This window comes from Chelonoidis abingdonii, chromosome 20, assembly GCF_003597395.2.
Source record: "Chelonoidis abingdonii isolate Lonesome George chromosome 20, CheloAbing_2.0, whole genome shotgun sequence".
NCBI lineage: Eukaryota > Metazoa > Chordata > Testudines > Testudinidae > Chelonoidis > Chelonoidis abingdonii.
In genome coordinates, this window is record NC_133788.1 from 2,887,956 (window position 1) to 2,908,008 (window position 20,053).

The 20,053-nt window shown below is 51.8% G+C and overlaps 1 protein-coding gene across 1 annotated transcript; it reads left to right on the forward strand.

Annotated features, from left to right (window-relative positions):
- The first annotated feature begins 1,989 nt into the window (after window positions 1–1,989).
- On the forward strand, window positions 1,990–16,818 carry TRIM50 (tripartite motif containing 50). Its single transcript, XM_032789690.2, has 7 exons — window positions 1,990–2,320; window positions 5,176–5,643; window positions 11,572–11,667; window positions 13,045–13,275; window positions 13,784–13,806; window positions 14,327–14,451; window positions 14,821–16,818. Exons 2-7 carry the CDS (start codon window positions 5,239–5,241, stop codon window positions 15,429–15,431), a joined length of 1,491 nt encoding a protein of 496 aa, XP_032645581.1. The 5' UTR covers window positions 1,990–2,320; window positions 5,176–5,238; the 3' UTR covers window positions 15,432–16,818.
- The last annotated feature ends 3,235 nt before the right edge of the window (window positions 16,819–20,053 follow it).

The window sequence follows — 20,053 nt, forward strand, 5'->3', positions numbered from 1 at the left end:
CCCCGGCGGCCCGGCCCGGCGCGCACAGCCAGTCACTCGCCGCCCCGCCTCACCGCGCCGGCCCGGCCCGCGCCTGCAGCCCGTTGAGCGGCTCCCGCGGCCACCCGCGGCCGCGCCCCGCCATCTCAGGCCGCCTGTCTCGCGCCAGCCAATCACACTCCGAGAGCCCTTCCTCGCCCAAGCACGTGCGCGTGCCCGCTCTTCTGGGCCTCAGGACGCCCCGGCTCCCCAGCAGCCAATCAAAGCTCGGCGCATCACCTGTCTCAACCAATCACAAGGAGGAAGCGCAGAGACGTGACCGCCCCACCCCTGTACCGCCCGCCGGGGAAGTGAGGCATGCTGGGACATGTAGTTTCCTTAGCGCCCCTGCACCCCCAGCCGGAGGGCGAGCGGTACAGCTGCGGGGTGCAGGACTTGCTTTGCCCGGTGCTGCGGGCGTGGGCGGCCGTGGGGTGTCCCGCACCCACCTGTGTCCTGCCCTGCGGGGGGAGGCGCCCCAGTGGGGCAGACAATGGCGCTGGGGGTGTTTGGTGCCAGTGGGTGTTAAGCACCTGCTAATTTTTTCCCTGGGTTCTCCAGCCACAGGGGCCAACTTTCCAATGTGCAGGGTGGTGCTCGACCCCCGTCCTCACTCCGGCCCCTGCTTCCTCCCCACAACCTCCTGCAGGCCGTGAAACAAGCAAACGCTTCTCACCATGATGCTGTAGGAAGGGAAAACCTGGCCCTGCACCCCCAAACTGCAGGAGAGGTGTTGGTGGGGAGCCCTAGCTCTGTTGAGTCTCTATAGCCCCCCACTGTTGTATCCAAGCACTTCACAAACATTAACAAACTCTATCCTTATAACAGCCCTGTGGAAGGGAAATATCAACCCCATTTTACAGAGACCCAAATGATTTGCTGAAGGTCGCACACAAACCTAGCAATTGCAAGACTGGATGAGGACAATGCAGTCCCTCTCTTCTGACAGTGGCCAGAACTATCTGCTTCAGAGGATGTTGGAAGAACTACTCAGTAGCAGATATGGGATAATTTGACCCACACATTGGGTCTTCTAATCCTTTTTTGTTTGAAATTGGTCTAAACCCTGAGGCATGAGGTTTAATATGCCATCCAAAATATTCTCATTAACTACCACAAAGGTTCCCCCCCCCCAAAAAAAAATTCCCATGAAAATGTTTTGGTTTTCTAAACTGTTTTCAGTAAAAGTTTCAATTTTTGGTTAAATATGTGACCAAACATTGAAAAAAAAAATTTCTATTTTTGTAGGGAAAAAAAAGAAAATTTCAACCCAAGTGAAAATGTTTTTTTCACGGAAAAAATGTTTCCAGCAACTCTGCCAGTTGGACTGGATCCATGTAAAAGCCCGAAACCAATGGTACTCAGCTATTCCAGACTACTGTATCTCTTTCAGGAGGCTGATTTGTCTTCTGTACCCCAAGTTTCACCTCACTTAAAAACTACTTGCTTACAAAATCAGACATAAAAGTACATAAGTGTCACAGCCACACTAATACTGAAAAATTGCATACTTTCTCATTTTTAGCATATGATTATGAAATAAATCGCAACCCCTAGGTTGAGAAACACTGATATAAAGCAGTGTAAACAAGCCATGGTCTGTATGAAATTTTAGTTTGTACTGACTTTGCTTTGTACTGCTTTTTATGTAGCCTTTTGTAAAACTAGGCAACTTTCTAGAAGAATTGACTGACATACCCCCAGGAACACCTTTGTGTACCCCCAGAGGTAGGCATACCCCTGGCTGAGAACCACTGTCCTAAAGGACTTCCTTGGAAGCCATACGCTGACTGAAGTAACCATATGAATCTCTCTTATCAAGTGTGGAGCTTTCCGCGGCTGGCTATTCAGTCATATGATGTGTGTGTTTACCTGATTTTCAGTGAGCTCAGTGGGAGTGGAATATGGGGTGTGGTAGTGTGTTAGCATGAGGTAAGTACCTTGGATTGGTGTGCGGGAAGATAGCTAGGCTCTTGTTCTTAGCACATGTCTGTGGGCTGTGGTGGGTCCCAGCTTTCTGTGCGTTTGTGGGCCAGGTTTAAGAAAACAAGGGGGAAAGCTCTCAGTAGGACTTAAAGAAAAGGAAAAGAAGTAGAGGTGACAGGGCACTCTTGCTTTGCTGCTGTGGAAGCTGTATGTCCATCATTCATCACACTTAGCTGGATTCTGCCTGCCTGAGGAGACTGAACCTTTCTGTCAGTCACAGACTGAATAAGACCCCTCAAGGTTTGATCTCTTGCAGAGCACCTTGAAGCTCTGAAGGAGTGAGTAGCGGAAGAAAAGAAAGGCTGAGCAGTGGAAGGTGAGTAGTGCTGGCTCTGGGGCTCACTGAGGGCTGTAAGGTTTATTTAGAGGAGTTTATTTTGAAAACCCTCCCCTATCTATGCACTGTGGAGCCAACAGGTACTGAACTTGCTTCATCTGACCTGTCTTCTCCAGCCTCTTTCCCCATGTCAATAAATCATCCAAGACTGGTCTTTTTATCTGTGTTTTCAGTCATTTACTATCTTGTAATTATGTGTTTAGTTTTTGGTTTCAGCTGTGATTATATTTTAATTCTTTGGGCACTGTCCCCAGCACAATCTCTCTTGGCATTTATCCTGCGCTCTTTGCATTGGGGTTTGAGTCACGTTGCACGTTTGAAAAGCCATTACAGGGAAAGGTTTCTGTATGTGTCTCCCCATTTCCCCTTTGGTCTGCAGGACTTGTTGTGGGAAGATGAGATCATGGAAATGAGTCTGACAGTCCCACTTAGATCTGAAGGAGGTTGGTGGTCCTACTGGTTTCTTTAGGCAATGACCTTCCTGAGTGAGCCTGCCCTCAATGAGAATGACTTCATGGTAGTGGTTAGTCCTTTGCAAAGCTCCCACCTCCTTTCCAACATTACCTCCAGCTTGGCTGGGTTTGGCTTGAGCCCACTGCTTTTTGTCTAAGTGCTGAGGTTCTCCAAGCATTGAGAGATCTGGGAGAAAGTGCTGTTCACATTAGCTGGAAAGCTCCGTGCTTCATGTTGTGTGTGTAGTGCTGGCATTTGAACCCATGTGATTCACAATCCCCATTTCCTGTGCCCAGGAGCACAACAGAGAAACCTAATTGACATAATCTTGCCTAGCAGCCTCCGACAGCGGTTAAGCAGGATGAGAGAGAGGATGGATCATTGTGGAAGTTTGCAGCGGAGGCGGAGAAGCTGGTGCCCATCACAGCTCTCTGGCTCTGGTCCAAGAGGAATGATTGTAGCTACCTCAGTGCCTTACCACAAACTTCAGCTTATGCTCCTAAGGCAGGACATCAGCATTTCATTGATTGACACTGAATGACATGGAGAGATCCTGTACTATGAGAATGGATATATAGCTCATGTTCATGGCCATTTCTGTTCTTTCCTCTGATCTGAAGCCTGATTGGGAAGGCCCAGAATATTGGAAGTATCCAGGTGAAATTAACAGAGAGCCTTGATGAGCTTCTCACTTAGCTTGCTCAGAAGTGAAAGCGTAGCTAGTGGGTGGTGCAGGAAACGCTGTCAGCATGGAGTGTTTGCCAAGTTCTGGCTGGACTAGGACATGCTTAAAGGTGGTGCTGTCAGTCTCAGTTGGAAGGGGCCCCATGAGCTCTCCATTCTTTCACTAGCCAAGGAGAAGGATCAATCATAGATGGAGCATGGATTTTCTGCAGTGTTTTTAAGACTTCCAGCTGAGGGATGGTCCAACCTCGAAGGGAGGATGTTATGTTATTGCGCCAATGTCTATGTCTGGAGAGGTCATCCCAGATGTGGGGGAATCTTTTCTGAAAACAGGTGTAACAGATCTGCTCTAGGAACGATTGTGGGGCAGGTCTCTGGCCTGTGCTTTACAGGAGGTCAGACTAGATGATCACAATGGTCTCTTGTGGGTGTAGAAGCTACGAATCAATGAGTTTTTTCTCAGAGGATTTCTGTGGGTGTTTGTTCTATAGTCCTGTCTCTTGAGTGTCGACTCCTCCATTCATTTTGATATTTCAATATGCATTAACTCCAGGCCTCCTAACCATGGGCAGCGGGTATCATAGGCTGGGGAAGACTGAGCCTCCCCAAAGCAGCACCGTGTGGCCTCACCCACACTCTGCCCCCAGAAATGCTTGTGAGTTTCTGCTCTTTCGTGGCCCAGGCTGGGACGGGCTCGATGGCTTCCTGCCGGGACTTGGGAAGGCTAGGACTGGTGCCTGCCTGGTGCTCCGTGGCAGCGGTCGGGGGCCCTGTGGCTGTGCTGCTCACTCCACATTTCAGTGTAGGGGTTGGTGGCACTGCAGCAGCGCCACCCACCCGGTGCTGGGGGTTGGGGTCGGGGCAGGGGACTGGGATGCTGGCCTGGGTTGGGGGGCATCGGCTGCAGTGGGGCTCTGATGCTCTGGGCTCCAGCAGGAGAGGGGGAAGAAGGAGAGGGGCAGGGCCTGGGGCAGAAGGGGAGGGGCCTTGGTCAGAAAGGGAGGAAGAGGAGCTAGCCTCCCCCTACTGCCGGTTCATCTGCCACCCATGCTCCTAACACATGTTACTCTAGTCCTGTCATGAGTGCAGGGGACTGGACTAGACGATCTCTCCAGGTCCCTTCCAGTCCTACCCTGCTATGATTCAATGATTCTATGTACAGTATTTGAGACAAGAATTCAACAGATCCATAGAAATGATCCCAGTGCCAGCAAAGATGTGTCCCCGCCGTCAGGGGACACCCCACTCCACTCCCTCTCGCTCCTGGGGAAACCAATCGGCCTTGCAGCTGGTCATCAGAGGGGAACTAAGCTCGGTCTATGTCATCTTACCAAGAACAGCCTTATTCTATGCAAATGGGGAAGCCACGGACTGGAGCTGAGCACAGCTGCCCTGCGATCACACCAGCAGTGGGGCAGGGTGTCAAAGGTCAGCAGGGCCCAAGCCATTCCCAGTTTCATAGGTTGAACCAACACCTCACACCTCACACAGACACTAGTGGGCACAAGCACCACTGGAATGTGTGCCCGATGGAGGGATCTCCCATCCCAGGTGGATGGGATAGATGTGTTTGGAGGTTTATTCAGTGAAACACCCCAAAGGGATGTGCTCCTCCTCAGCTCCTCAGCCAATGGGTGACAGATTTCCATCCTGCTTGTTACATTAGGAACTGTTCTCATTAACTCTGTGTCTTCCAGCCCAGGCGCTCTTCCTTCAAGCCTGGACCAAGCCACCCTGCTGGGACAGACGCCTGCTGCAGGATGGCTCGGAAGATGAGTCTCTGTGAGCTGGAGGACCAGTTGCTGTGCCCCATCTGCCTGGAGCTCTTAAAGGAGCCCCTGATGCTCCAGTGCGGGCACTCCTTCTGCAAGTCCTGCGTGGGGTCTCTCGTGTGCAACCTGGACCAGCAGCTCCTATGCCCAGTGTGCCGCCAAGCTGTAGACTGCAGCACCTTGCTGCCCAACGTCACGCTGGCCTGCGTCATCGAGGCGCTGCGGACCATGGGCAATTCAGATCCCAACCAGGAGTCCTGCCCTGTCCACCACAACCCCCTCAGCCTCTTCTGTGAGCAGGACCAAGAAGTGATCTGTGGGCTGTGCGGCATCATTGGGGCTCACCGTCAGCATAAGATCATGCCTGTCTCTACCGCATACAGCCGGATGAAGGTAAGTGCCTGGGCAGCTAACACGGCAAGGCATGGCATCTGCTGGGGAAAGACACAGGTGATAAAAGCACAGCCAATGGAGCATCCCTGATTGGACTTCCAGACCTGCTGTGGGTGTGAGAGCGGGACAAGAGTTCTGGCACAGGCTGGTAGCTGAAATAAATCCTGGATCCCGGTGTATCGGGCTCGCTGGGTTTGTCCCACAGCCGCAGTATCCCACGGGGTCTGTACACTGCCGTCAGGAGGTGTGATTGCAGCGCGAGTAGGGTGATCAAAGCTAGCTCGAATAACAATACTAACAAAGCTGCGGCAATGCAGAGAGTTGCATGGGCCTAGCCCTGCCCGTACAGGACCCGGCTGTGCTGCCAGGGTTTCACTGCTATTCTTCCTCAGACTGGCTTCGACCTGGCTAGACCTGAGCCAGCTCGGCTGTGCCTCAGTGTGCCACAGTCCCACACACGCCCTCGGCGCGAGGCCTCATATCCCATCATCTGTGTGCCGCTGGACCCATCCTGCTTTGATGCTCAAGTGAGCTTTGACCCAGTAGCATCAGAGCAGAGATTCCAGCCACTGACACTACTGATTGGAAGGATCAATAGGCCGGGGAAAAGCTTCTGCAAACCAATTGCTTAGGCCTCTAATTTATGAACCGAATCTCTGTGCAGCCCTGAGCTGGACTAGAACCTACCATGCCCATGACCCAGCTCCCCGAGGTTTCAAGAGTTAATGTTTGCCTGCGGAGGCAGTGCAGGAGGCATGGCAGGCGGGGGTGCTGGAGGGAGAGGCAGTCTTGTTCCCTGTTTACTCCAGGGTCCTTTCATCTCCAGTGTTCAAACACCTTGGAAAATAGTGGGCTGATAAGAGCTGAGATAAGCAGCAGGGACGCTGGACAGAGCACTCTGCCAGGCTAGGCTGCAGCCGCAAACAATGGGCCCCTTCCAGCAGATCATGTGGCAGCCAGTAGGTGGAAAAGCACAGCCTCAGCCCCTGCTTCCTTCCGCTCCTGACACCAGATAGGGTGTGGGAGGCAGGAGAAGTGTGTCCTGCCCTGAGTTTGGTCTTTGGGGAGTCGGGGCCCTGTTCAGAAGCAAGGTATGTCTGGGCTGCGACAGAACTAGAACCTCTAGGACCAACTCTCCTCTCTCTTACTCTGGTAGCGGCTCCAGTTCAGGAACCTGAATGTGCTTAACTGCTGTCCTGAACTGGAATACATGCTTCAAGGCTGCTTCTCTGGATCCTGACTACTCCCCCCAGTGCAAATGAGGAATAATAACGCCACTGAGGCAGCATCGGTGCAGAGCACAGGGGAGGAGTTACTGCAAAAGAACCCACCCACTGGTGGCATTTGAATCAATGTCATACTGTTCAGTCTGGCTACACCCCCGAATCTTTCTCCATCAGATCACACCGAAAGGGCAGTGAGCAGTGGCCACAGATCAGGTTAGAGGAAGGACACGGTGATTCATGCTCTGGTTGTTTTTAACATTATTAATAGTTCGGAACAGGGATTAACACTCACACCAAACAAATTCACAGAGTGTAAATTGCCAGTCAAAGTGAGATAATGGGCCTGCCTACATTGACACAATCATAAAACTGTAGGACTGGAAGCAGCCTCAGGAGGTCAACTAGTCCTTCCCCCTGCCCAGAGGCAGGACCAAGTAAACCTAGAAGAGCCCTGACAGCTGTTTGCCAGACTTCTCCAAAACCTCCAATGATGGGGATTCTACAACATCCCTGGGAAGCCAAGTCCAGTGCTAACTATCCTTAGAGCTAGAAAGTTTTTCCCAATAGCTAACCTAAGTCTCCCTTGCTGCAGATTAAGCTCATTTCTTCTTGTCCGGCCTTCGGTGGACACAGAAAATAATTGATCACGGTCCTCTATAACAGCCCTTAACATATCTGAAAACTGTTGTCAGGTCCCCTGTCAGTCTACTTTTCTCAAGACTGAACATACCCAACCTTTTTAACCTTTCCTCATAGATCAGGTTTTCTAAATCTCTAATCATTTTTGTTGCTTTCCTCTGGACGTTGTCCACATCTTTCCTAAAGTGCGGCTCCCAAGCCTGGACACAGGACTCCAGGTGAGGACTCACTGGTGCTGAGCAGAGCAGAACAATTACCTTCGATGTTTTACATAGGACATTTTTGGTAATACAGCCCAGACATTTTAGCCTTTTTCTCAACTGCATCACATTGGCTTATATTCAATTTGTGGCCCACTGTAACCCCTGATCCTTTTCTGCAGTGCTACCACCTCACCAGTTATTCCCTGTTACTGTGCTAGACAGAATACTTGGCCAACTAAAACAATGTTAAATGTTCAGGGTTTGTCTTGACCAGAAAAAAAAGGTGCTTTTAAAATTGAGTTGGGTAACATGATTTGAAACACCACTTACCACCAAATGTAGACGCAGGTTATTAATATCTTACTGTCATGTTAGGTGGTTGTATTGTAACCTAGAATCTTTTCCTAGTCTAGACAGACTCTGTGTAGATAAGTACTGCCGTATTTCACAGCATGTCTGTTGCTCGTGATTAACTCTGGTGTCCACCTAAAAAAAAAAAAGTGGAATTTGCAAAATAGGGCAATGTGATTGTTCAACCACAAACATTGGCTGAGAGACTCGGGGGCAGGTGTCATACCTGAAACTGCTTCTAGCTCATTTTTTTAAACTGATGAGGTTTCAAGCTGCTGATATCCTTTTAAATATGTAGCTTAACATATTTCTGTTTATGTTGTAAATTGTATCCCATATAACATACAGAACATAGACTCATAGACTCATAGACTTCCAGGTCAGAAGGGACCATTATGATCATCTCGTGTGACCTCCTGCACAATGCAGGCCACAGAATCTCACCCACCCACTCCTGTAACAAACCTCTGAGTTATTGAGTTCTCAAATTGTGGTTTGAAGACCTCAAGCTGCAGAGAATCCTCCAGCAAGTGACCTGTACCCCACACTGCAGAGGAAGGCGAAAAACCTCCAGGGCCTCTGCCAATCTGCCCTGGAGGAAAATTCCTTCCCGACCCCAAATATGGCCCTGTGATTCAACCAATACTCTGATGTCCTTCCATCCTCTATTACTTCCAACTGATGTTCCCCAATTTATAAACTAAAATTTCTGTATTGAATCCTAAATGCAGTGACCTTGCATTTTCACTATTCAATTTCATAACTTTACTGTTACTTCCAAGTTTACAAGGTCATCCTGGCCTTTCTCTGTGTTAGCCAATTACCCCCCCTGTGTGTCATCCGAACTTTATTAGCCCATTCCGCTTTTTGTCCAAGGGTCAGTAATATAAAAGGTTAAATAAGATTGGTCCCAAAACTGTATTCTTTTACCTGAGGAATCCACTAGTAACCTCCCTCAGCCTGACAGGTCACCCTTCAGTAATGACCCGTTGTTGATCTCCCCTTTAACCAATTCCTTATCACCTTCAATTTCATAATCTGATCCGCATCTTTTCCCAATTTTAGCTAATGAATGTTCCCCATGTGAAACCATGTCAAATGCTACTGCAATCGAGGTAAATTAATTATGCATTTCCTTTGTCTAATAATCTGTCCACCTTTCAAAGAAGGAGATCAGGTTGATTTGGCACAATCTACCTTTTGTAAAAACCTATGTTGTAATTTGTCCTCAATTACCATTGGCCTCAATGGTCGCTTAACACTTTTCTCTTCAAAATTTTCCAAGACCTACATACGCACAGCGTTATGTCAAACTGGACAGGACCTATAGTTACCTCCGGAAATTACACCCATTGTTTTTTTTCCCGCTTTAAGTCTATTTTGAGCATTGTCCCCAAAATTTCTTCAAGAGTATGTTAACAAAGTGTCAATCAGACAGTACCAAACGGGCGCGCCTGAGTTTACTGATTCATTAAAAATTCTTGCTAATTGGGCTTGCAATTTCATTGCGCCAGTTCCTTTAATATTTTCTTGGATGAAGATGATCTGCCTCCGATTTTGCCCATTAAGCTGTTCAAGTTGGCTTCTAACCCTAACAGAGCTATGTGGTAATATCTAGCATATCCTCATTCCAATTTGTCAATCCTTCCATTTATCCCTAAGCTCCTCAAAATAATAGCTCATAAGAACTGAGGCAAAGTATTTGTTTATATTATTGGGCAACATTGCCTAGGTTTCCTTAACCCTCCACTGCTAATCCTCAGTGTTTATGGTCCCACTTCTTTCCTTAGTTTCTTCTTATTTATAAGCTATAGAACGTTTTTTACTGTTGGTTTTTCAATTTCCCTTTGCAAGGTCCAACTCTACATGCCTTTATGGCCTTTCTCACTTCATCTCTACATGTTCTGACCTCACTAACGGTAAGTCTTGTAATCCCTCCATCTTCCACATCCTTGAGGCTTCTGCTTTTTCTTATCACTCTCCAGAATGCTTGCATCATCACGCTTGGTTACAACTCCGCCCTATGCATTTTTTTCCCCTTTCTTGGAGCAGGCTTCTGATAGTTTTCTGGCAGCTTTGACTTGAAGTAATTCCAGGCCTCCTCCACCATTAATCCACAGTTCTTCCATCTCAAATCTCACTCCCTAACACTAATTTTCCTTAAATTCTTTAAAGATCTAGCCCTTTTTGAAATTAAAAAACCCCTAGTCCCAATCTATTTTTGTTTATCCTTCCTATTCTGTTTGAACTCTGAATTAGCTCTGATCACTTGAACAAGGATTGTCCTCCTACAACCATTCTCTAATGAGGTCCCTCACTATCTCACCAAACAAAATCTAAAATGACATCCCCTCTTGTGGTTCTTCAGCTTTGTGAAGAACCACTAGCTTATCACATCCAGAAAAGTCTGAGCCCTTGTTACTTGTTACTAGCATTGTCCTCCATCTATTATCTGAGGTAAGTTAAATTGTCCCATGATCACACATTCACCATTAGTGTTTACTTCATTAAAAAACATTTTAAAGAGGTCTCTATTCATATCCAAATCAGATCCCGGCGGGTCTGGTAGCACACCCCAAGCACTATCCAGGGAAGGAGCTCTGTAGCTTTCTTTCCCAATGTGATTTTTGCCCAGACAGGACTCAGTCTTATCCATTCCAGTCCCTTCTTATTTTCTTTACAGTTAACCCATCCATTAGATATACAATGCTACTCCACAATCCATCCTTTGCCTTTACTTCTGTCTTTCCTAAACAGCACAGAGCCTTCAATACCTGTACTCCAGTCATGACTACTATTCCACCATGTTTCTGTTATCCCTATAATATCTAGTTTCACTTCCTGCACCAGTAGCTCTAGTTCCTCCATTTTGTTACCTAGGCTCCTCACATTAGTGTACAGACATGCTAAATAGCCCAATGAATGTAGCCCTTAGAACTTAAATTTTTGCATTTCCAGACTCATCGAGAGCTTGTGCAAACTGAACCTTGCAAGAGTTCTGTACTTTTTGCATTTGCTGTACAACACTAGTTCGCTCACCACTCAAATGCAGCCACCTCTAGGGTGGAATTCAGCAACTGTTTCACAGTGCGTAGCAATTTAGATGTCAAATGAGCCCACAGGGAGAATCTTAGATGGACAGAACATAATTACCCAGTTCTGAATTTGGCCCAGCGGCTAGGGTTAACAATATCGAGGTAACACAACATTAAAGAGGCCTAGAGGTGAGCTCAGGCAGGATGGAAAAAGAATGATAAATGAATTCCCTATGGAGCCTAGGAGAACATGGTCTCATCGTGTCCTGTATTCCATGGGGGGAAGCCAGTGGTCCAGGGAACATGAAGCATGACTGACCCCAGGAGAGCTGGTTCCCTTCAGGCCAGGCTGGCCTGCACAGATGAGGGGGTGTGGGGCCCAGAGCCAAACCCCTGTCAAGTGACTGCAACCTGGCTACTCCCTTGGGTGCAATAGAGACTCCAGTCTAACAGGAGTATGTTCTGCCTTCGCAGGAGGAGCTTTCAGTGCTAATAACGGAGGTCCAGCAACACAAGAGGAAGCTGGATGAGCACATCAGCAAGCTGGTTAACAATAAAACCCGGATCGCAGTGAGTGCAGGGAGCTGTGAGAGGAGCCTGTGCCTGGGAATCTCCTGGGTGCCACCCCGGGAGCAGGCCCAGTTTGATTACTGCTCCCAATTGGCTAAGGATTGCACCCATCCTATTCGTTGTCTTACCCCGTCTTTCCCACCCCGGCCAGCTTGTTTCTCATCCCCCTGTAATGTCTTGTTTTAGCCTGTAAGCGCCTCAGGGCAGAGACTGTCACTGCTATCTGTAAAAAGCGACAGAGTCCTGTGGCACCTTAAAGACTAACAGATGTATTGGAGCATGAGCTGTCGTGGGTGAATGCCCACGAAACATGCGTCTGAGGAAGTGGCTACCCCTCTGACATTTCACTGCTATCTGTTTGTACAGCACCCTGCGCAGTGGCCCCTGACCTGATTGGCCATTAGACTCTCCAGCCATATCAGTGTTAAATAATAACAATAACAACAATCAAATCCCAGAGTGCCCTCTGCCCCACACCGGGAGCAGTTCCCCCATCCCTCCCAGAGTCCCAGCCTACCAATCTACACTATGCCAGAGCTCCTTGGTCTCATGTCCTCTGCCTGCTGGGCGAGAGGCAAGTGAATAAGTGTCTTGCTTCCCAGGGCTGGGCTAGGGTTGCCTGGGCCTGCCTCAGGCAGGGGGAAGGAGCAGATGACCTCCTGAGATCCTTTCCAACCCTACATTTTTACACTTGCTTTCTGTTGCTAGCAGAAGACAGGGGTTGTTCTTCACAAAGTGTGGACTAAAAATAGCCCTGCTTTTCAAAGGGGTGAGGGGGCCACCTCTTGTGGCTCTGAACTTCCTGGCAGGCATACAGACAGGCCGGGCAATTCATTGTTCAGAGCTGGTTTGACCCAGTGTCCTTGAAAGTGAGATAACCAGTGAAAATATCCTGGCCCGAACTAGCTCTCCAACAAGATCAATACTGATAGCTTCCGGGCATGTTTGCCCTGCTAGAGGAAGTCAGCTTTGGGCAGATTTCCATGTGCTAAGCAGTCAGAGTGGCCACAACAAGAGCTCCATTTTGTGAAAAAATAAATGGCAGTTTCTGCATTCTGTTTTGGGACAAAATCAAGGCAAGGAACTTTCAAAAAATGTCACCAAGAAAGAGAGATCCACTGATCCCAGAATAGCCAATAGCCGTTTGCCTGGATCTCCCACGTGCAGGTGAGATATCTAACCACTGGGCTATTCTGGAGGTGTGTGCCCTGCTGTAGAAGGCAGGTGGGCTGCAGTTGGCCCATGGTCTGCACCAGGCATAACACCCTGGAAGCTGGTGGAATGACTGAGTTGTGCTAAGCAGGGAGCGGGCAAGGCCACCCCACGCCTTGTCCTGGTATTTTCCTCTGGCTTCTAGAACATGCTGTCCCCCTGCAGAATGAGTCGGACGTCTTCAAGTGGGTGATCCGGAAGGAGTTCCAGGAGCTGCACCGATACATTGACGAGGAGAAGGCCAGCTTCCTGGGGAGCATTGAGAGGAAGGCTGGCCACCTCATTGCCTCCATTGAGTTCCAGGTCACGCAGACATCAGATGCCCTGCACAAGCTGCAGGAGATGGAGAGCTCGCTGGAGAAACTCAACAATGAAACTCAGCTGGATTTCATCCGGGTGAGTCTGTCTGCCAGGGGAATGACCATGGGAACTCTGGAGAGGAGACTGCCCTATGTCCTGCAAGGCAACCTGGGAAACCGCTAGATGCACCCCATGCACTCTGTGGGAAGAGCAGCTAGCTAGATCTCCCCCAGGAGAGGAGAGAGCCAGGTACCTCCATGCAGCCACCTTGGAGAGCCAAGAGACGGGCACTGTGCCATGGCTGCCCGTGGTGGAGTAGCCTAGACAAACTATGGTTCTGTTGCACTCTCTCCAGCCTCTCTCCACCTGGCAGTTGATTCCTCCCATCCCTGTGTCCCTCAGCCCCATCCTGGCTGCCAGAGACCCCCTACTCCCAGCCTGTGCAGCTTCCATTGACTCTCCCTGCATGGGCGGGAAGCGGTGGTGGCAGTGCCAGGGGCAGCTGGACAGTGGGTGAGAGTGCTGGCCAGGAATCCTTTGCAGCATTCCCCAGGGCTGATGCTGTCAGCGCTAACTCTGCCTTTGTGTGTGTTGTGTTTTACAGAACTATGGCTCATTCCCCTCCAGGTGAGCACTTACCTTCTGCCCTTGGGACCCTCCTTCGAGTTGCTGGGCTGCCAGGATGGCTAGAATCCACGAAGGGGAAATGTTTCCTAGGAGTGGTGACGGCGAGGGCTCTTTCATGGGGGTAGCAGGAGGCACTGAGGGGTTGGCCCCAACTCTAGTGGTGAGCAAGGGCTGTGCCCATGCCAGCTGTGGTTTGCACCCCTTCTCTATGCCAGTGGTGCGGCAGCAACTCCAGTGCTGCTGGGAGCAGCCTGGCAGCGAGGCACCAGGCTTTCTGCTCCCAGGGTTTCCACTTTCCTAGAGAGGAGTGACGTAGTGCCCACACCCCTCCACCTGGCACGGTTTACTGCCCATGCCCTGGGGGCTGCGAAGCCCCCGCTGCCCGGCATCCAGCTCACAGATGGAGGCTAGTGCAGCCAGGAAGACTCTGAGTTCTGCCAGTTGTGTGCAATGGGGAGAGAAGCAGGGCCTGTGAATGTTCTCACTAAACCCCACTGCATGGGGGTGTCTTTCCCTGCAGGTCAGAGTTTCTCCCCCAGCACCCAGCTGAAGGGACCTTCAGCGCCATCTCCTTTAAGCCAGGTTTCCACCAAGATGACATCAAGATGACAGTATGGAAACGTCTGCTCCGCAGAGTCCTGCCAGGTACTGCACCGCCCACAGTAAGTCCCCTGCAGTGGTCAAGTGCACACGCTCCCTCTGGCATGCATCACGCTGTCCAACACACGCAGGGCTGCTCAGATATGTGCCATGCGAAGCTTTGCATGGGTCACTCTCCTGGTTATGCAAGAGCCTAGCTGGGGTGCTGCCTGTGGACAAGACCAGCTCTACTGGGTCCGGCCCATTAGGCTGCTTGGGGCTCTCCCAGGGTTACTTGCACCTGGCCAGGTCTGCGTATGTGTTCAGGGCTCTCTTGGTCCTGGTCCAACCGACACAGCTGCTCAGGGTTCACCTGGGCTCAGCCACTTGGGTCTCCCGTCCTGTAGTTCTTCTGATTGCCACGTGTTTCCTTAGCCCCAGAGACACTGAAGCTGGACCCGGTGACAGGACACCCTCTGCTGGAGCTGACCAAGGACAACACCGTGGTGCAGAGCAGGCTCCTCTATCAGCGCCGGGGCAGCATCCCTGAGCGCTTTGACGCCAGCAACTGCATCCTCGCCAACAAGGGCTTCTCCTGGGGCAAACACTACTGGGAGGTGATCGTAGGCACCAAAAGCCACTGGCGCCTGGGCATCATCAAGGGCACCGCTAACCGCAAGGGCAAGCTGAACAAGTCTCCCGAGCATGGCGTGTGGCTCATCGGCCTAAAGGAAGGAAAGATCTACGAGGCCTTCAACAACCCCCGCACCACGCTGCCACTCACAGCCCGGCCCCAGCGCATTGGCGTCTACCTGCACTACGAGAAGGGCGAGCTGACCTTCTACAATGCCGACAGCCCCGACGAGCTCATCCCCATCTACACCTTCCAGGCGGAGTTTCAGGGCAAGCTCTACCCCATCATAGACATGTGCTGGCACGAGCGGGGCACCAATCCTCTGCCTATCGTGTTGCCCACGCCCGCCATGATTCGACACACACAAGCTCCCGACAGCAGCCTGGACCCGCTGGAGCCCACAAAGCTATAGATCCCCACCCAGAGCCCCTCACCCTACCCACTGTTTGGGGATGGTCAGAGATCTCTGAAGCCCAGCTGGGGAGGGCTTATAGCTGGTGTCGGTCTCTGCCAGTCAAGGCTCGGGGTTGGGGAAACAGGATCTGTATCCCTTAAGAGCACAGATGGGCATGAACCAAATCAGCCCCCTATCCCCACTCTCGGGAGAACTTGGACCCAATTGCTGCCATTTGGACCCATCCACACTACTGTGTTCAACCTGTCTCTGCCGCCTGTTCTTCACCCAGACTCCTGTGTGAGGCACCATAACGACTGCTGCGGACTGATGACTGTGTCTCAGGCTGAGGATTCATGTCGGAGCAGCAGGCAGAGAGAGAAGTAGCCTGCCCCCATGCACATGGCCCCAGCTGTGCGGAATCAGAGAGGATGAAGACAGAACCCAACCAGCCAAGACACAATTGTCTCAGTCAGTGGTCAGGGCTTTGCATGGAATGTCAACTGCTCCTTAAACAAACCTATTCTCCCTCCCCAACCCAACTGTTCCCCTTAACACAGTGTACCAAGGCCCACATGTGTATGTCCTTGTATAGCCCCTAGGATCTCCCAAGTCCACTACTCAACTCTGGCGCCCATTAGCTCATGCTTTCAAATCAAGAGTCCAGAGTTTCTTCCACCCCAGGTGACCTGGCGTGGGGCATCACTGCACACCGTTTAGCAGCTGGTTGGACTTAAACAGCCACCCAGCATTAGTATGGGTTGCCTATGTGCCCTTGCTAGGGAGGCTTTCCCCAAACATCAGAAATCCACAGTGGGGCAGATCCCCCCTCCGTGTCTGCAGGGAGTGAACCTAGTGTGATGGATTAGTTAAGTCTGTACATGTCTAAATCAAACTACAAACACCATTTGATGAATGCCATGTTGAGTGGAAACTGCACTGTATCTTCAGTGTTGTCTTTTTATCTGCATCTTGGACTGGGATTCCTGGAAGTGTTAGCACACGGCTAACACAGAGCAACAAGAGTGGTTTACCTGGTGGTTCTCCCATCAAATGGAAGCACCCGAGGACAGCGAGCAGCCTACTTCCTAGGGGAACCAGAGCTTCCAGGTAGGTTTGTAATCAAGTAATGTATCAACTGACAGGGACTCGGAGCCACTGAGGAGAGTCAGCTGATGTGGGCACTAGGACGTTACAAAAGGAAGCCTTTCCCATCAGCAATTTCTGAGAGATGCTATCAGGCCCAGAAGGCGAGGCTGTACACAGGGTGGCAGGTAGGGGCGGGAAGGAAAGGAGGGTCCTGGGACCCTGAAAGGAATGATCAAAACCCAAAGGGCTCTGTGAGTGGTGTGAACACTGGGAAAAAAATTCTGCTTGCAGGTTTTTGTTAGTTTCCATAGATCTGTAGATGCCTAGTGCTTTATCTGTGAGTAAAAGGTGATTGATTTAGAAATTCCTTTGTGTCCCTTGTGGTCACTGTCATATAGTCCCTGAAGGGGGAAACTGTCATCTACAGGGTCCCCAGCTTCAGAGGAACTCGGGGAACATGCATCCAACGAAGTGGGTATTCACCCACGAAAGCTCATGCTCCTAAACGTCCATTAGTCTATAAGGTGCCACAGGACTCTTTGCTGCTTTTTCGGCGAACATGCAACATCAGTGGGACAAATGGAAGACACAAGGGCATAGCAAGTGACATAATCAGCAGTGTGGCACTGCTCAGATAGAGGATGAAATATGTCAGAAATTTGTCATAGAAATCAGGTGGTGGTGATGGGAACATCCCAGCCTAGTCCGCCCCGTCTGACTTCTATGGTAACAAGCTTGTCATGTGTTTCAGTCGCAGCCCTAGGCCTGACATGGAATTGCTTTTACAGAAAATTCACAAGTGCGTTTACCCCACCATCAATGGGTAAATGATGGGTGCCACAACGTCCCTGGAGGAAGCTGGCCCATGCTAGCCACAGCTCACTGTCAGGAAGCTTTTTGAGATACTAAGCCTCAATTCTTCTTTCCTTAGTTTGGTCCCATCCTTTCTATATGCAGGGCCTTGTGCCACTCTCTATCTTTGGTGTTTGGACTTCAGATCCTCGCAGAGGATGATGATATTTCTCATTTGTGACATAGCCAAGCTATAAGCATTTATTCTCTCTGACACAATGCATGCCACCAGCTGTGGCTGAGGGACTAGGCAGAGACCAGCCTTGAGACTGAGACTTGCAGGTTAGTGGGTTAACTCGGCCCAGCACAGCTGTCCTGTCCAAGGGAGTTTGTTTGGAGAGCTGAGGGAGAGCCAAAGGGGATTCGTGTTTGGAGAGAAACTAATTAACCCCTCTGTCCTCTATGCCTCATCTGTCCTTGCGAAGGTGTCTTTGGACACCTCTGCCTGCTGTTCCAACAGCCGCCGTCACCCCTCAGGTGTTGCTGGGGTGAAGCATTAGCCCCCACTTCTGCTGTCTAAACTGAGGCCACTAGTGCATGTGAAGCATGTTCGCAGCAGGGCTGGTGGAATGAAATCTGACCCCACCCCACACACTCCTCCTGGGTACCTGGGCCTGCCCAGAACTGAGGAAAACCAACTCCCCTGGGTACTAAACCCCAGCCACCACCCCAGGTACCTGGGCCTGCCTAGCCCTGAGGAATACCAACCCCCCCGGATACCATACACCAACCACCACCCTGGGTACCTGGGCCTGCCTAGCACTGAGGAATAACAACCCCCCTGGGTACCAAACCCCAACCACTACCCCAGGTACCTGGGCCTGCCCAGCAGTGAGGAATACCAACCCCTACCCCCCTGGGTACCAAACCCCAGCCACCAGCCCAGGTACCTGGGCCTGCCTAGCCCTGAGGAATACCAACCCCCCCGGATACCAAATCCCAACCACCACCCTGGGTACCTGGGCCTGCCTAGCCCTGAGGAATACCAACCCCCCCGGATACCAAATCCCAACCACCACCCTGGGTACCTGGGCCTGCCTAGCCCTGAGGAATACCAACCCCCCCGGATACCAAATCCCAACCACCACCCTGGGTACCTGGGCCTGCCTAGCCCTGAGGAATACCAACCCCCCCGGATACCAAATCCCAACCACCACCCTGGGTACCTGGGCCTGCCCAGCCCTGAGGAATACCAACCCCCCCGGGGTACCTGGGCCTGCGCAGCAGTTGAGGAATTTACCAACCGACCTTAACCCCTCCCTGTCTACCCAAACCCCAGCGACCTGCAGCCCAGTGGTTACCTGGGCCTGCCCTAGCCCTTGGGATATACTCAACCCCCGCCCCCCCCGCGCGGATACATCCAACCACCACTGTTGGTACCTGGGCTTGACTCTAGACCCTGAGGATACCAACCCCCCCCGCTGCCCGGATACCCAAATCCCCAACCACCATCCCTGGGGTACCGGGCCTGTACAGCCCTGAGGAATACACCCCCCCATCCGGTGTACCAAATCACCAAGCCACCACCCCAGGTAACTGGCCGCGCTGCGCCCCAGCACTGAGGGGTGCCTGGACTAACCCAGCCCCTCCCCTCTCGGCAGTTGACTGCTCCCAAGATCCTACCCCTTTGCCCCAACCCTGAAGCATGTTTTCAGGGCATGGCCCAAGGCGGGCCTCTAATCTCCCTCCCTGTCCTGGTGAGCTATGAAAACCGCCATTTCCCCCTCCCCGGCTGCAGCTCCCTGCCCCTACCCCATGGCTCTGATCCCCCTCTGTGTGGGGGGGGTGTGAAACTGCCCCATCACACAGCAACACCCCCAACACAGCCTTTCCCTGCTCCTTTCCCGCCTCCCATTGGAGAGTCTCTGGTCATTCACTCAGGGGAAGCTTTCTTGTGGGTTAGAAAAATTGTCCCATACCTGGGACCTCATTCCCTCCCATTTCTCCCCCAGCCCCCACAACCAGTGGTTCCCCCCCATTTCCCTGCTTCTCCAGACCCGACAGCCTCCCTGCTTGCTCCCTTCTCCCTCCCCTACCTCTTCCATTCCACTCGTGAGCTCCCTCCCCAGTGCCCCGCCCCATTCACACCCGGAACGACCACTAATCCCACCAGCCGCTCCCCATTCTCCCCCTCCCCAGGCCCGCCCCATTTCAACCCTACCACTATCACCAGCCGGCTCCCCTCGCCCCATGTGCCCCTGCCCCATTCCACCCACACCCACTATCCACCAGCGCTCCCGCCTCCCCTCCCCACGGGCGATGGGGGCCCCCCAGCCCCCCACCCGCCCCCCACAGCTCCCGCGGCCCCGCCACGTACCCGACCGCCGCTCCCTGGCGACGGCCACTCACCCACGCGCCCCACGCGCCCTGCGCCCCCATTCACATCCCCCGACCCACATATTCCACCAGACCGACCGTCCCCCTCCCTCTCCGAAAGAGTGCCCCGCCCCATTTTCCACCCCCACCACTATCCACCAGGCCGCTCCCCCATCCCCTGCCCCACGATTGCCGCCGCCCCATTTCACTACCCCACCACTATCCACCAGCCGCTCCCCCTGCCCCCTCCGCAGGCCCCGCCCCATTCACACCCCCACCACTAATCCACCCAGCGCTCCCCCCCTCCGCCCTCCCCAGTGGGCCCCCGCCCCATTCACACCCCACCACTATCACCAGCCGCTCCCCCTTCTCCTCCCCAGGGC

Bases quoted from the DNA above. Each gene is read 5' to 3' on its own strand.
- TRIM50 (XM_032789690.2), top strand. From the start codon at position 5,239: ATGGCTCGGAAGATGAGTCTCTGTGAGCTGGAGGACCAGTTGCTGTGC. The intron at 5,644-11,571 runs GTAAGTGCCTGG...CTGCCTTCGCAG, and splicing joins CCGCATACAGCCGGATGAAG to GAGGAGCTTTCAGTGCTAAT. The intron at 14,452-14,820 runs GTACTGCACCGC...GTGTTTCCTTAG, and splicing joins GCTCCGCAGAGTCCTGCCAG to CCCCAGAGACACTGAAGCTG.